The sequence below is a fragment of the Brachyistius frenatus genome, unplaced genomic scaffold, assembly GCF_029030835.1.
Source record: "Brachyistius frenatus isolate BFR_SWC_R1_liver_20210118 unplaced genomic scaffold, ASM2903083v1 Contig_107, whole genome shotgun sequence".
In the NCBI taxonomy this organism is placed as follows: Eukaryota; Metazoa; Chordata; class Actinopteri; family Embiotocidae; genus Brachyistius; species Brachyistius frenatus.
Genome location: NW_027210706.1, coordinates 682,501 through 696,713, shown reverse-complemented (window position 1 = coordinate 696,713; position 14,213 = coordinate 682,501). Strand labels below are relative to the sequence as shown.

Sequence of the window (14,213 nt, the reverse complement as noted above, 5' to 3'; positions counted from 1 at the left end):
TGTGAAGTGACACACACACACATACACACACACACGCACACGCACGCACGCACGCACGCACTCACTCACTCACTCACGCACGCACTCACTCACTCACTCACTCACTCACTCACTCACTCACTCACTCACTCACTCACTCACTCACTCACTCACTCACTCAAGCAGAACTCCCTTCTCAGCAATAAGACCCCTCTATGGATCGTTGCATGTTATTATAGTATTATTTGGAGCTATTTGCATAAGAAAAACAAAACCCCTCACAGACACATGAACACAGCCACAATTCTTGCATTTTGGAGAAGATTCAAATTAATCATGCTCATTATCAGATACTTTTTTTTTTCTTTTAGCCTACATGTGACTCAAGATTTGTGATTTGTATGCCTCTGCACCATTCACAGCTGGGGCCAAAGCTTTTGAGTTGTCTGTCCGCACGTGAGTCTGTCCCAATCTTATGAACACATTATCTCAGGAACGCCTTGAGGGAATTTATTCTAATTTGGCACTAAAGTTCACTTTGTCCCAAGGATGAACTGTCAAGGAGGGATGAGGTGTTGTGCTGTCGGGTTGAAGATGCGTGTGAAGCATTCAAGTTTAAGAATTTGTAGCTTCTTTGCAGCAACATCCATATTTGAATCGTTGTCTACTGTCATGGCAACAACATTGTCGACATTGTCATTGTCTACAAGAACCTGCTTTATTGGCCGAGCATGTGAAGATACAGCACAGTGAAAATAAATGTAGTTTGAAAATCAACCCTGACAGCCTCAACAAATCTGCACGACTGCTATAGGTTTATTTATTCTTACTACGTGTAACTTCATGCTCTTTCTAGAAATATTACCAAAAAGCAGTTAAGCTCCCACTCCTTATAAATTCATTATTCATGAATTCGTTAAGCTCTCTAAATACAGGCAATTTCACCCTGTCTGGAAAATTAGATAACTCCCTCTCACGTTTCACCCTTTAAACCTACTGTACATTTATTTGACACTATCACTCCCAGGTACCACAGAGGTGACTAGCTGAATTCAGATTGTCAACGACCTCGCCTTTATGTCTGAGAAAGTCTGTTGACCAAACCACTAAAGTTATGTACAATTAAGTTTGTAATTTTGTCTGTAATTTATGATGAAGTATCACATTTACAGGCTGTAGATTTTGCATAATTCAGACTTGGCTCCTGGTAAATGTTTGCTTCATAGTTAGTTGCTCAGGTAGCAAAGACATGTCAATGAATGGGATATATATCTACTGGTCTTCACTTTTTCCACCTCTTCAGTGTTTTTTTTTTAATTTTTTATGCAGGAGTCCAAATATAGAACTGCAGAGACTGCTGATTGCTCTTGTCCTTTCAAAAATGCCAAATGATCAAATCATGTAGCTTCATCATTAAATAATCTGTCAGTGACTGACACAAAAGGTGCTGTTGAGCTATTCCGAGGAACATCTCGGCATTACACGTAGCAGCTAAAGGTGCTACACCGTCATACATCAGTAAAGCCGGCATTGTCCTCCAAGCAATGATTGCTTGAGAATCCGGGGTCAGGCTAATAATGATTCCTGCCCCATTAATTTTACAGCTCCAGACTGGACTGGACCCTCTTAAGGGTGGCATGTATTTAATTAATCATCTCGTCCTGATGTCTAGTGAGTGGTCCCCCCATCTGTCTCTCACTATTCCTCTCCAGATGAGTAAAGACGGCTTTTCATCAAGCCTTGAGAAATGGAAAAATGGGTGGCTTAATTAATATTCTTCTCTTTCTCCCTCCCTCCTGTCTTTCCCTTCTTCCTTTTTCCCTGTCAGACTAATAAAGGTGATGCGTTGGCCAGTCGCGTCCAGAACACGCTGGGCTCCTACGAAGAAATGAAAGATCTGTTAACCAGCCATTCAAACCAGAGCCACTTGGTGGGAATTCCCAAAGGCAGCACTGCGAACAACAACCTGCAACAAACCCCAACCACTTCAACCACGGACAGACCTGCCATGGAGTCCCAGCTTTTCAACGAAGCCCTGAGAGGAGGAACAGGTGGAGGTGGAGGAGGAGGAGGAGGAGCAGAGGGAGGTGGAGACAAGAGAATGGTAAATGCACCTTCTTCATCCTCGGCTTCCATGCAACCACCTGCTTCGACCACATCGTCATCAACAACGATTCCGCATCAGATTTCGAAAAAGTCACGGAACTCCATGGACTGGTCGAAGGGAGGTCACGGACAGACAAACCAAGCAACAGGCCTCGTCCTGGGGTTAGGACAGAATGGGCAGGGACAGGTCACAGCAGCAGCTGCCAGCAGCAGAGGGAAGATCTCCTTATTAGAGGAACAGCAAATGCAACGGCATGAAGAGCTGTTTAGCTCACTTAAAGATGAACTCGGTCTCAAAGAAGACTTAAGCCCTTCTTCCTCTATTTCGTCCTCCTCTTCCTCTTCTTCTAGAAGGCACTCTTCCCATCCATCCAAAACACATTCCCTCCCAGGTAAGTCCAACGCAAAACACCTTGAAAAGACCAGTTTAACATTTTAAGAAATATACTAATATACACCCGGTAAATATGAAGCTAGAGCCACCAGGAGGTGATCAGCGAATCTCAGTATAAGAACTGGAGGCAAGGGAAACAGTTAGCTTGGCTTTATCTTTAGGAAAGAATTCTGCATGTTAGCATGTTTAAATTTCTTATCTAACTCTCGGGAAGTAAGTGAATGAGTTTATTTCTCAAAATGTCCAATTAGTTCTTTAAAAGTAGTGACACACTAATATCTCAGAATGTGGTTGATGAAAGCTGTCATTCAACAAAAAGCAGACAAAATAATTGGTTTCTTTGTGTTTGCTTGAGCCACAAGCACTGATGAATCATTTCAGTGATTAATTTCAGAGGAAAACAGACTCTACCACCTTTTGGGTGGAATATATGAAAATTAACATCTTAATCTGACTATAAGCACATCTTGAGGTTGATTTCAAAACTACACTGCAACACATAATTTGCTTTGATTGTGATTGGCTACATCCATCTGGGAGAGGGACTTTTTGACATTCAACCATCATCCGGTGTTGTCAGCACATAGCAAAGCAATATTGTTCTGTAACAGGTGTTTCTGTGGTTTGTTTCTGACTTTTGCTTTTGCTTGTCTTCTCTCTCCTGTTCTTTTACAGATGGTGCCAACTTTCGATCTTCTACCATGGACGGCAGCCACTTCAAGTCTTCCACGAACACAGAAAATGGTGGACATTTTAAATCCTCCCCATTTGAAAATGAGACAGCGTCTCACCTTTCTACATCCTCCTCCCCGCTGGCTTCCACATCGGTTCTGACCACACCCACTCCTGGTTTAACCACTCCCACATCGGGATTGACCACGCCCACATTCCCACCTGGTAGCCTATCAGGGAAGCCGATTGCTGTGCAGCAGAAACCCACAGCATATGTTCGACCAATGGATGGCCAGGACCAGGCGCCTAGTGACTCTCCTCAGCTTAAACCCCCTCTAGTGGCCACAGAGGGATTTAACAACAGTCAGCCTTATGGAGGAAACTCTGGAAATGTGAAGAATAAACTGCCAAAGCTGAGTCTCAGCCACACGGCGGAGGTAAGGAAAAAAACCATTGTGACTTTCTAATCTTTGGGAAATGAATTGTGTACTTAAGACTACTTGAAAGGTAGATAAAATGATCATGACAGTAAGATATCACATTGCTTTGTCACATAAAATGTCATCTTTTGACAGAGTAATGCTAAAAGTAATGCTTTTATTAAGAAATTCTGAATACTTAAAATGTGAAATACTTGAGTATTTAATTATTTTTTATATTTTTCATATTGTGATGAACAAGCAGAAAAAAAAACCATATAGTAAATAATACCAACATTTTACAGAATAGTGAAAATAAAACTTCTATCCCATTCTTCTCCATCTGACCAGGCTGATGTTTTATTTGTAGCAGATATTTTATTATTTCACACTTTTAAAAATCCCTGTAACAGACATGACTAAACAAGCAGAGAATGTTCTGTGGTATTATTCATGTGGTGTTTAATAGTTGAAAACTCTGATGAACAGTAATCCAACAACCCACCAACTTTCGCCAGATCTTTTTATTCAAATAACCAAACTGGTCCTAGCAAAACAGACGTTAACGTTGAATCCCTTTGCTCTTAAGAAAAGCTAAAACAGAATGTGATTTCCAATCCTTTTAATGATCCCTTAGAATATAACAGATCATTTCACTTGGATCTTAACAACTTGTTTGTTTCATTAACATGTCATTTAATCATTCATATTTTGTGCGAATTTCATTTAACAGTCCAAAATATTTTTTAATTAAAGAACAAAATTGGAACACTAATAATAATATTGATACAATGCAAAAATTTATATTTGTAAAACAAATGACTTACTTAAATCACTGCACATTATACAGTTGCATTACTTATGCTGGAGACGTACTGTGTGATAAAATAGACCCATCCTAACTTGACACTTAAAATTATTCATGAGCATCTGCTAGAGATTGTTAACAGTGACACACTGTCATTTTGCCACTGATGTCATGAGTCTGAATGCATGTATGATTATTTTGGTGTTATGTAATTGTCATGTCAAATGGGTCTGACAGATCTTGTCCTCCACAAGTCTCTCCTACTCACTCTATCTATCTATCTATCTATCTATCTATCTATCTATCTATCTATCTATCTATCTATCTATCTATCTATCTATCTATCTATCTATCTATCTATCTATCTATCTATCTATCTATCTATCTATCTATCTATCTATCTATCTATCTATCTGTCTGTCTGTCTGTCTGTCTGTCTGTCTGTCTGTCTGTCTGTCTGTCTGTCTGTCTGTCTGTCTGTCTGTCTGTCTGTCTGTCTGTCTGTCTATCTATTAAGCTCTTTCCCTCTCGAAACAGCAAGAACTGCCAGGCTTGATGATGATGTGCGTGTGTCTGGATGTGTGTCTGCTCTGTGAAAAGAGTTGACAGGCGAGTAGTCATCCATATCGAGCAAGCCAGCTGTTCCTGTGCTTTGATAGAGTGTGTGTGTGTGTGTGTGTGTGTGTGTGTGTGTGTGTGTGTGTGTGTGTGTGTGTGTGTGTGTGTGTATGTGTGTGTGTGTGTGTGTGTGTGTGTGTGTGTGTGTGTGTGTGTGTGTGTGTGTGTGTGTGTGTGTGTGTGTGTGTGTGTGTGTGTGTGTGTGTGTGTGTGTTTGTATGTGTGTGTAGCACTGCAAATGAGCCTGAGCTGGAGCTTTGAGCATATGGCACTGAGAAGGAGAAAGCAGGGGAGACAGGGGAGGGAAGGAGGGAATTAAAGTACACTTTCAACACTTTTCTTATGGAGGGCGAGAGAGAGAGAGCGAGAGCAACTACATTCATGGCCACGAGTGGTTTCTCTCACTTTGTTTTCACCCACACGTCCACGGATGCTCCGTTATCGCCCGCTCACCGTTTAGTTTTCACTCCTCTCATATTTATTCTGACGAGAGTTTGTTGGAAGGAAAATGTAAACTCAATACGGGCTGAGGGGGAGGAAAAGGGGGATATGAGAGGGAAGGGGGAGACCGATGATGAGGAACGTGGGGTGAGGGCGGGAGGGAGGGTGGGCAGAGAAAGGAAGACAATGACTGACTGATTACAGCACCTTATCATCGCTGTTTGTTCTGGTTATGTGAGTTAATGGATGTGTTCTGCAGTTTAAACAGCAAACAGCAACAAATCAGAGGATTGAACCAGAAACCAAATGAAAGACTTCAACAATCGTTTCATGCCAGCAAACGAGGGGTAAAATGTCCACCTCTTACCTTTTGATGAGTGAATCTGTGAACGGGAAAGTTAAGAAACATTGTAACAGAAGTAGTTGTAATGCATCACATGAATGCAAGACCAGTAAAAGAGCAACGGAGTGAATCAACGTGATTGATTTTCCATCTATAGGTTTTAAAATTAGTTCAGGTGCCACGAATGTGTTTGAAATGCTCAATATTTGGCCCACAGTAATGTTGTTGGTGTGTGTGTGTGTGTGTGTGTGTGTGTGTGTGTGTGTGTGTGTGTGTGTGTGTGTGTGTGTGTGTGTGTGTGTGTGTGTGTGTGTGTGTGTGTGTGTGTGTGTGTGTGTGTGTGTGTGTGTGTGTGTGTGCAATAAGCCTTTAAAGTGCTGTGGAAGCTTTCTGTTAGCACTATAGAATTATTGATTAGAACTCGTTATTCCCTAGTGTTCATGTGTGTGTGTGTGTGTGTGTGTGTGTGTGTGTGTGTGTGTGTGTGTGTGTGTGTGTGTGTGTGTGTGTGTGTGTGTGTGTGTGTGTGTGTGTGTGTGTGTGTGTGAGGGAGAGAAGCAGACACAGATAGAGAGAAAGAATGATAACACTATTGATCTTTTCTAACAGTTACAGTAGGCTTAAATCTACTTCAGAACACACACACACACACACACACACACACACACACACACACACACACACACACACACACACACTCAAGCAGTTAGTTGTTATCAGCAGGTCAAAGTGAGGCACTGCACGGTTTTACTTTGGATCGATCCAGTTTGATATATATTTACAAATTCCTACTGTAGCTTCATTACATAAACAAGCAACAAATAAATCCAGTGAAAGATTAAAAACAAAATAAATAATGAATAAAATGTACTACACTACCAAAGTTATTATACATGCTCAACATTTTTACTAGTTAGGAATGTGGTTTCAAAATGTCCTTTTTAACAATAAACTTACAATTTATGAGAGACAATGAAAGTTAATTCTTAACATTTTCACGTATTTACTGAAAACCTCAGCAAATGTGCATCATGAGGAATGTCTGTTTGTGTGTGTGTGTGTGTGTGTGTGTGTGTGTGCGTGCGTGCGTGCGTGCGTGTGTGTGTGTGTGGTTTGACTAGATTTGAAAGAATGTCATCAAGCTGTCCACTTCAGATTTTGACATGACATTCCCCTTTTGTGTCCAATGTTTCCCGTGCTGTTAGCCCTGTTTTGGCGTCCACCAACTCCTGAGAACAATATCTGTCTCTTTAGCTGTTAAAGGTTCCTTGTGTGCTTGTTTGGTGCTGGGCGGGTTGTGTCCGTTGGTTTTATCAGAGCTTTCCAGCTGAAAAAACAACACCGGGTCGATGACAGCGAAAGAGACTGAAACAAAGCATTACATTTTTAAGAATACAGTTGTAGGACATAAAATGAAAACAGTGAGATGAAGATCTAATGTTCGGTAGAGCTGAAGAGACTTGTTAATGTAAAAATATTGTACAACTTGTAAGTTTTTGTTTTAAGGGGATCAGTTAACAGAAATGGAAGATAATATTCATTTCATTTCATTAGTGTATAATCCCCTGAGACGGAGAATCGTTGTGTTTTTGTGGCCTTAGAATGATTCCCTCATATCTACAGAGGGAGCCGGTCCTCTTTCATGGAGCGTGTCATATGGCACCGCCATGTTTCTACTGTAGCCAAGAAGGGACAAACCAAACACTGGCACCAGAGAGTGCCTTTAGCATTTTTCACCAGGGTCAAGCCCAAAGTATTTTCACTTACATACCTCAAAGGCAGTTAGTATCTGCAACCTCACCTCTGTATTCCACTAATTCCTTTACACGACTACTTTTCTGAAAGAAATGCCCTCCTGCCAAAACTGTCAACAGAAAAGTAATTTTGTATGTCTTTCAAATTTCACATAACATGTAATAATATATTTGAACATTTAAAAATAAAAAATATAATTCACAATTGTTTTTATATGTGTAACACCTAGTCACAATAAGTTCAGTATTCTTATACAAAAATGCGATTTTATTAGGAGAAAAGAGACTCAGCTTTTCTCCTCAAAGAGGAAACAGCCAAAGACTTGAAACATTTATGCTTCACGGAAACAGGAGGTCAAGCTGTCACTGCTTTTTTTTAGTGACATTCAGCTGCTGACAGTCTCCACTGGATTCTCATTCAGGTAAACAACATTCGAGTCAAGTGGATATAAATGTATATTTGTGAGGCCCTGTGAGCAAGGCTGCAAGAAGGTAAACATGGAGGTGACAGTTGACATTTCCAACAGTACTGTGACAAGTTTCATTTACATGGAGTTCAAAGTATAAGGCTGATGTAATTTCACACTGATTTGAAGGCCTGCTGTGGTTTTTCCGTCAGGCATGTGTAGAGGTGCACACAGCGCCTCATCACTAATGTAGCGGTAAATAAGAAGCAGGGTATACTAAGACCTCCAGTCAGTAATCACTGTGAGGCTAACAACCAAATCAATTGTGCTCTCAGAGAAAGCATTCTGTTATGCCTTTTTGGATAAAAAGATCCTGCCTTTATGTAACACATTCACTTGATAAAAGGAACGCGGGAATATACATTTATAAAAATTGATGTCAGCCTGAAGAAGCTGGTTAAATTGACTCTCTCTCTAAGACATCCTTGTCTCTGCCTCTAAACTACAGTCTGTCAAAGTTCTTTATGTTTCAGAAGGAGCTGCTTTCTTTTCAGCAAAAATCCTGGACTGTACTGCTAAACAGGTTATGTAGGGAAGGTGGACAGGATGATAGGATGATGGCTGTTTCACTTATGGTGTGAAACTACAACAAGCAAGCAAGATAGTGTATTCTGTGATGTAACGTTTAATTTGATATAAATAAATAAAAAACAGCAGCATGCTAGATGGATATCCTAAATGTTAGCTTTTTTGTTCCCAATTGTGCTGGAATTTCTAAATATCAAATACTAAATCTTTTTCAACATTTAATCATATTGAAAATAAATAAGATATACTAAAGAAATGTGTAAATGTTTGATCACCTATGTTGCCTAAGTTTAGTTCTGGCAGGTTAAACTTGTGAAGTTGGTGTGTCTGTTACTGATGCTTGAGGGAAAGCCAATTTAAGTGTTCCTGGAAGATGCCAGATGATGTCATGTGCCAATTTGCATATTAATTTGCTACATTAAGCATCTTTGAGGAAGATAAGCCAGTGCAATTCAGCAGCAGCTGTGCTGATTTATTGGCAAATGCTTGTGGAGTCATCACTCTAAAATCCTTCTGCTATGGTCTGAAGTTGTTATTTGTGGCGACATTGAGCTCGCAGGCAAGGTAGTTTACATGTAGCGAACTTCCTCCCAGTCTGAACAGCACTTAGTCCCCTTTCTAAAGTGAAAGGAGATTTCAAAGCTGCACAACTATAGGTTCTTAGTCTCTCAGTGTTCATCTCCTGGCAGCTGTTTTCAGTGAGCACACAATACACCCTTCCAGGACCAAACAACAGAGTGTCAGGGATTATCTGGTGAACACAGTGCAGCAACCAAATTATTTCTTGCAGGAGATGGTGGGGATCAAAACACAGTTAAAAATAAGTGAATGGGCACTACACCAGCCCAGTGAACATATATCTCAAAATAATAAAATCATATTATTTTAATATTACTCTGTGTCTGCCGGTTTAAAATAAAACAATGAGAGGTGCAGACTTGTTGCAGTTATCTATGGTCTTTTTCAGAACTTACCCCAAACCCTGCAGAGTAAGTGAGCTCTGGTGGGACAGAATTTAAGTGTACTTTTAATCCAGTAGGCCCAGTTATTGCCCTCACATTGTATCAATGATGAGGTACTTTAGTTCTCTGAGGAGATAAGGAGGAACGTAATTGCCAACCTTGCTCAATGTAAAGGCTACAAAACCGTCTCCCACCCATCAAACATGAGAGAACTGGAGCACTTTGTTTAAGAAGAGTCAAACGACCAGCTGAGACGTCTCATTAAGAGCCACGAAAAGCACTGGGTTGACTTGTGGTTGCCTCAAAAAGCTGTTTATCAGGTTAAGGGTCCAAATATATCAATCCGTGACATTTATTTGATGTATAATTCAAAATGATATGTTACATTCAAGATCAAAAGCAAGGTGTCTGTTAAGTATGGAGGAGAGAAGAGTAGATTAAAATTTTATTTCATAGAAAATTGTACTTTTCTTTTTTAAGTGGAAGGTACCAATATTTTCTGCATTTAAATGAATATGAGAAGTGAGCATGGAAAAGTGTGTGTTAGTTTGTTTTTCAGCGGGCTATGATTCCTGAGCTTCACAACGATTTACTTTGTGAATGCAGAAGTCAACAAATGCTTGAGGAAGTTTTCCCTGTTTGTACATTCATTATTGTAACAGTGCAGATGGATAGTCGGGCAGACGCGAGGGAATCATGGTAAAATGTGGCGAGGAGGGTATATATGAAATTACAGTATATAGAAATACCTTCTCTGAGGAAATAAAGAAGAGAAAAGAGAAAGTGGCGACGAGGGAAACGGGGATGAAATATTTTTTTCACTTCCCGCAGAACTAGAAGAGACTTATGAGGACTTGCCAATGCAGCAAACAGCTGGCTTCATTTGCATAATACCCATCAGGCCCCTCTTTCCCTCAGGCTGCCTGTCAACTCATGACCGAGACATACACCAGTATATACACACACACATGACACCACCTTTCACTGTCAGCACCGACTATATATTTTTAGGCACCACATTTGCGTATCCTCTGGAAAGTTGTGAAACTGTATCAGTCATGTGAGTTTAAAGCTTCTGTGGGACTCAGTGAAAGCTTTTTAATGCTTTAATTTATTTGATTTTCATAAAGCTGACTAATTGCCTTTGCAGAGAGGGAGATGAAATGATTTAGCTTTAATGCTGATAATAAAACGATCATAAAATCATCTTCTAGAAGCCAGGAACACAATTGCATGATTCAAACTACCCTTGAGTGGCTGCAGTAAGACAGAGAGGAGGGTGCTCAGGGAGAAATATACTTAAAGACAAATAGTGTAGGAGAGGTCTCCCATCAGCCTGGCGCTGCCAGGGTGTCATCACAGCAATAGCTGCCCCGTGGTTAAGAGAGATCGCAGGGGAGAGAAGGCCGCAGCCTGGGCCAGACTCTGTGATACTATTTTAACAGCTAATCATCTTCAGGTCTGTTAGAAGGTAGCAGCTGGTGTGGTGTCATGTTAAATGACGATATACACGCAGTAGCAACAGTTAAAACATTACTGACAAAGTCAAAAGTGCATTAATACATTATTTGTTACATTTCATTGATTGCTTTTTTTTTTTCTAAAAGAGAGCGCACACACACACACACACACACACACACACACACACACACACACACACACACACACACACACACACACACACACACACACACACACACACACACACACACACACACACAATTCCTTCTGATAGCGGTTGCCACGGAGTAAGTAGTTATTTCGAGATACTGTTTATAACAGACAGAATATGATTTCTGATGAACTGTTTACCCTGAGGATTAATATTATAGCTCTGCTGACTGGATTAGCTGCAATGATCAGCATTGATCTCTGCTGTCACTAGAGAAGGCTGATAGTGTGTATTATGGCCCCTCAGAGTCCCGTCATCTCGCTCCTAAGTAAATCCCCCGTTCACGCCATTTGAATTAGACATTTTTCAAGAGGCTGGTTGGGAAAAAAATTGCTGCTTTAATTCAAAAATGTCTGTCCACGTACGGCTGGTGAATCCAAGGTCGGGGGTTCAAATCATGGCAGGGCAGAGCACTTGGCACACACAGGCTCTCGGTGGTTGTTGACCGGGGGGTCATAGCAGTCAATCCCTGCACTCTCACAGCAGCCTCCACCTCGTCTGCTGGAGTGATTCAGGAGGCTTAGTGTGCCAGCGGTAGCATGTAGCGGATGTCATGGGTTCACACAGTCAAGACTTAAATTCATAGTTTAAAGCTCAAGTCTGTGACATTTTAATGAAATAATTATGCGCAGCGGTGGAGGAGATATTAAAACCCTTTAAGTGAAAGTGGCAAAATCACTGTGTCAACATATTCAGTTATAAAAAAAAAGAAAAGCTCAGCGTTCAAAATGTTATTTATTAGCAGCAAAGTGTAATACAAATATCAGAAGTACCTGTGATGCGAATGCCTCCCATTGCAGGATTATTTCTTTATGTCAGATAAATACATTTGTATTGACTTAAACATATATACAGGATTTTTACAGTTTTGTATACTGTTGATTATTTTGATCTATAACAGTGGATCATATTTTATAAAATGATATGGATTAACCTGTTGGGGGTTGCTGAGGCAAAAATGTGTTAATGCATGTATCCTGTTACCTCCCAGTTCCCATTAAGTCCAGTGCAATCAGTAGAAGTAGTTACTTGTGTTTGAATAGATTGATTGAACACAACTGTATTGAGGAATATGCACCAGTAATAAAGCTCCTAAAAACTTCGCTACAAGAGAACTAAATGAGGTCATAATGCTGCTTCATTGATAATAGACTTTAATCATGCAAATTCCTCAACAAATCTGCAATTAATTTCACTACTTAAATTGACATGCAGTGAAGGTGTAGGGTTTTGGGGCCCCTTGGGGTCTGTGGATCGGGGGCAGTAGCATGTTTGGTTCATTTAATAATCCCGCCTTAAAGAGGATCATTGGATGTTTTGTATGAAAAATGTCAATCCTGAAGCTAATATTCTCACTGGATCAAACAACACTGTGCCAGATTTTTGGATGAGGTTTCATTTTAAAGCTGCAAAATTCCAGATTTTTATGTTTACAGTGGATTACATAAATTTGTATAGTGTGAAAGGGGGTCACTTATAAACCCTCATGCACATATCACATGGCTCTGCAGTTCTACACAGCACATTTCTGGAGTGAAATATCCTGGAGTTAAACAAAGAGTTTGATTTTGGGAGTTTATTTTCTAAGTTAGACTCCAGCTTGTGTTCAGGGAGACTCTTTGGTGGGTAATATTCTGGTGTTCATTCGCTGAGTGTTGAGGAACATGATTCAACACGACTCCAGGTGTTGACTGCACAGCTTTGTTGCTGTATTAGCATTTCCCAGCATGCCTACGTTATTTCTTTGTAACTTTTGAGAGTAAAGCAAAAAAAAATAAAAAATCTTCAAAAAATTTGCAGAAATTATATTTAGTTTTGTTAAAACATGCTGTTTATTGCATATTTCAATGAAGACATAATGATAAATAAAATGGGGCTATCATTCAAAACCATAAGTGTACAAAGTAGGAACGTAACATTTATACCAATCACAGTGGCATGAGTACATTGGTCAGATTGCAACTTGTTGCACAAAGTTTTTATGCAGCATTAAATGTTTCACTGCATATAATTGTTAAATATTAATTTCTGACAAATATATGGTTGTCTTGTTGTCAGTCTTACCTAAAACCTTTATAGTGTGATGCAATTTTAACTCCATGAATGTCAAGCGATATACACTTTAAGTGTTGACTGTTGACACTGTGAAAGAGTTCACATTCAAACAACTCAAGGTTAAAGTACATTTTACTCTTCATGGGAGTCAAGTTTTAACTCCCAAAGAGTTCAGGTTCAACTGAAAAGTGTTAAAAATCAACTTCAAGAGAATAGTTACTTTCACTCTGCTTGAGAGTGAATTTGATGGTCTCACATGTTCAAGCAAGAAGAGTTGATTTGAAGTCAGAGAGAGATTATTCCAAAGATGTGAATTTGCTTTGTATAAAGCATTTTAGTGTCTTTCAGTTTACTTGATTAACATCCATCATGTTACTGTTTCCAACTCTCAGTGAAAAAGCTTAGTTAAACCCACAGAACAGTGCGGGTCTCGCACCAAACTAGTCACCGACTAGCACGTGGACATCGTGGATTTTTTAGCAGCTAAAGTGCTCAATGTTTTCCTCAGCAGTTGGTAGAGACCAAACCAGAGCGAAAAGTAATGTAAAACTATATTCATCAGATTAGCAGAAACACATCTCCAAATGATTGTTGCTCCAAGTCTGCTAAATGTGTAATTATGGGACTGCTTGCCAACACAGTGGCAATAAAACACTTTATAAGGTCATAATATGACAGTGTTGACTTTAAAGCTCCCAAATAACCCATTAACACTGCTTACAGATGCTTTTTTCTCACATATATGGATTTTATTTGGAGCAAAACCAAATAATAAGAATATAGCAGTAAAGTACAAGTACCTCCAAATTGCACTTTCCACTGCAGATTATGTTGGTTGAGGGCTGAGACTCCAAGTGCAGCAGTGATCCTGTATATTTGATTGCAACCAGAGAAGATTGTCACCAGAGAAGATTGTCTCATATGTCTCCCAGCCATGATAAACAGTCAGGCTTTGAAAAAATGTAAATCCACATTTTCTAGTCATTTATTCCCAG

At 39.9% G+C, this 14,213-nt stretch overlaps 1 protein-coding gene across 1 annotated transcript in view; it reads left to right on the top strand.

The window, feature by feature from the left end:
* The window catches only part of aff2 (AF4/FMR2 family, member 2), a 149,274-nt gene that overhangs the window by 46,447 nt on the left and 88,614 nt on the right, over positions 1 to 14,213 (top strand). The window contains exons 3-4 of the mRNA XM_069712187.1: positions 1,808 to 2,477; positions 3,155 to 3,588. Coding sequence (XP_069568288.1) covers positions 1,808 to 2,477; positions 3,155 to 3,588 — 1,104 coding nt within the window. The remainder of the gene's footprint in view (positions 1 to 1,807; positions 2,478 to 3,154; positions 3,589 to 14,213) is intronic.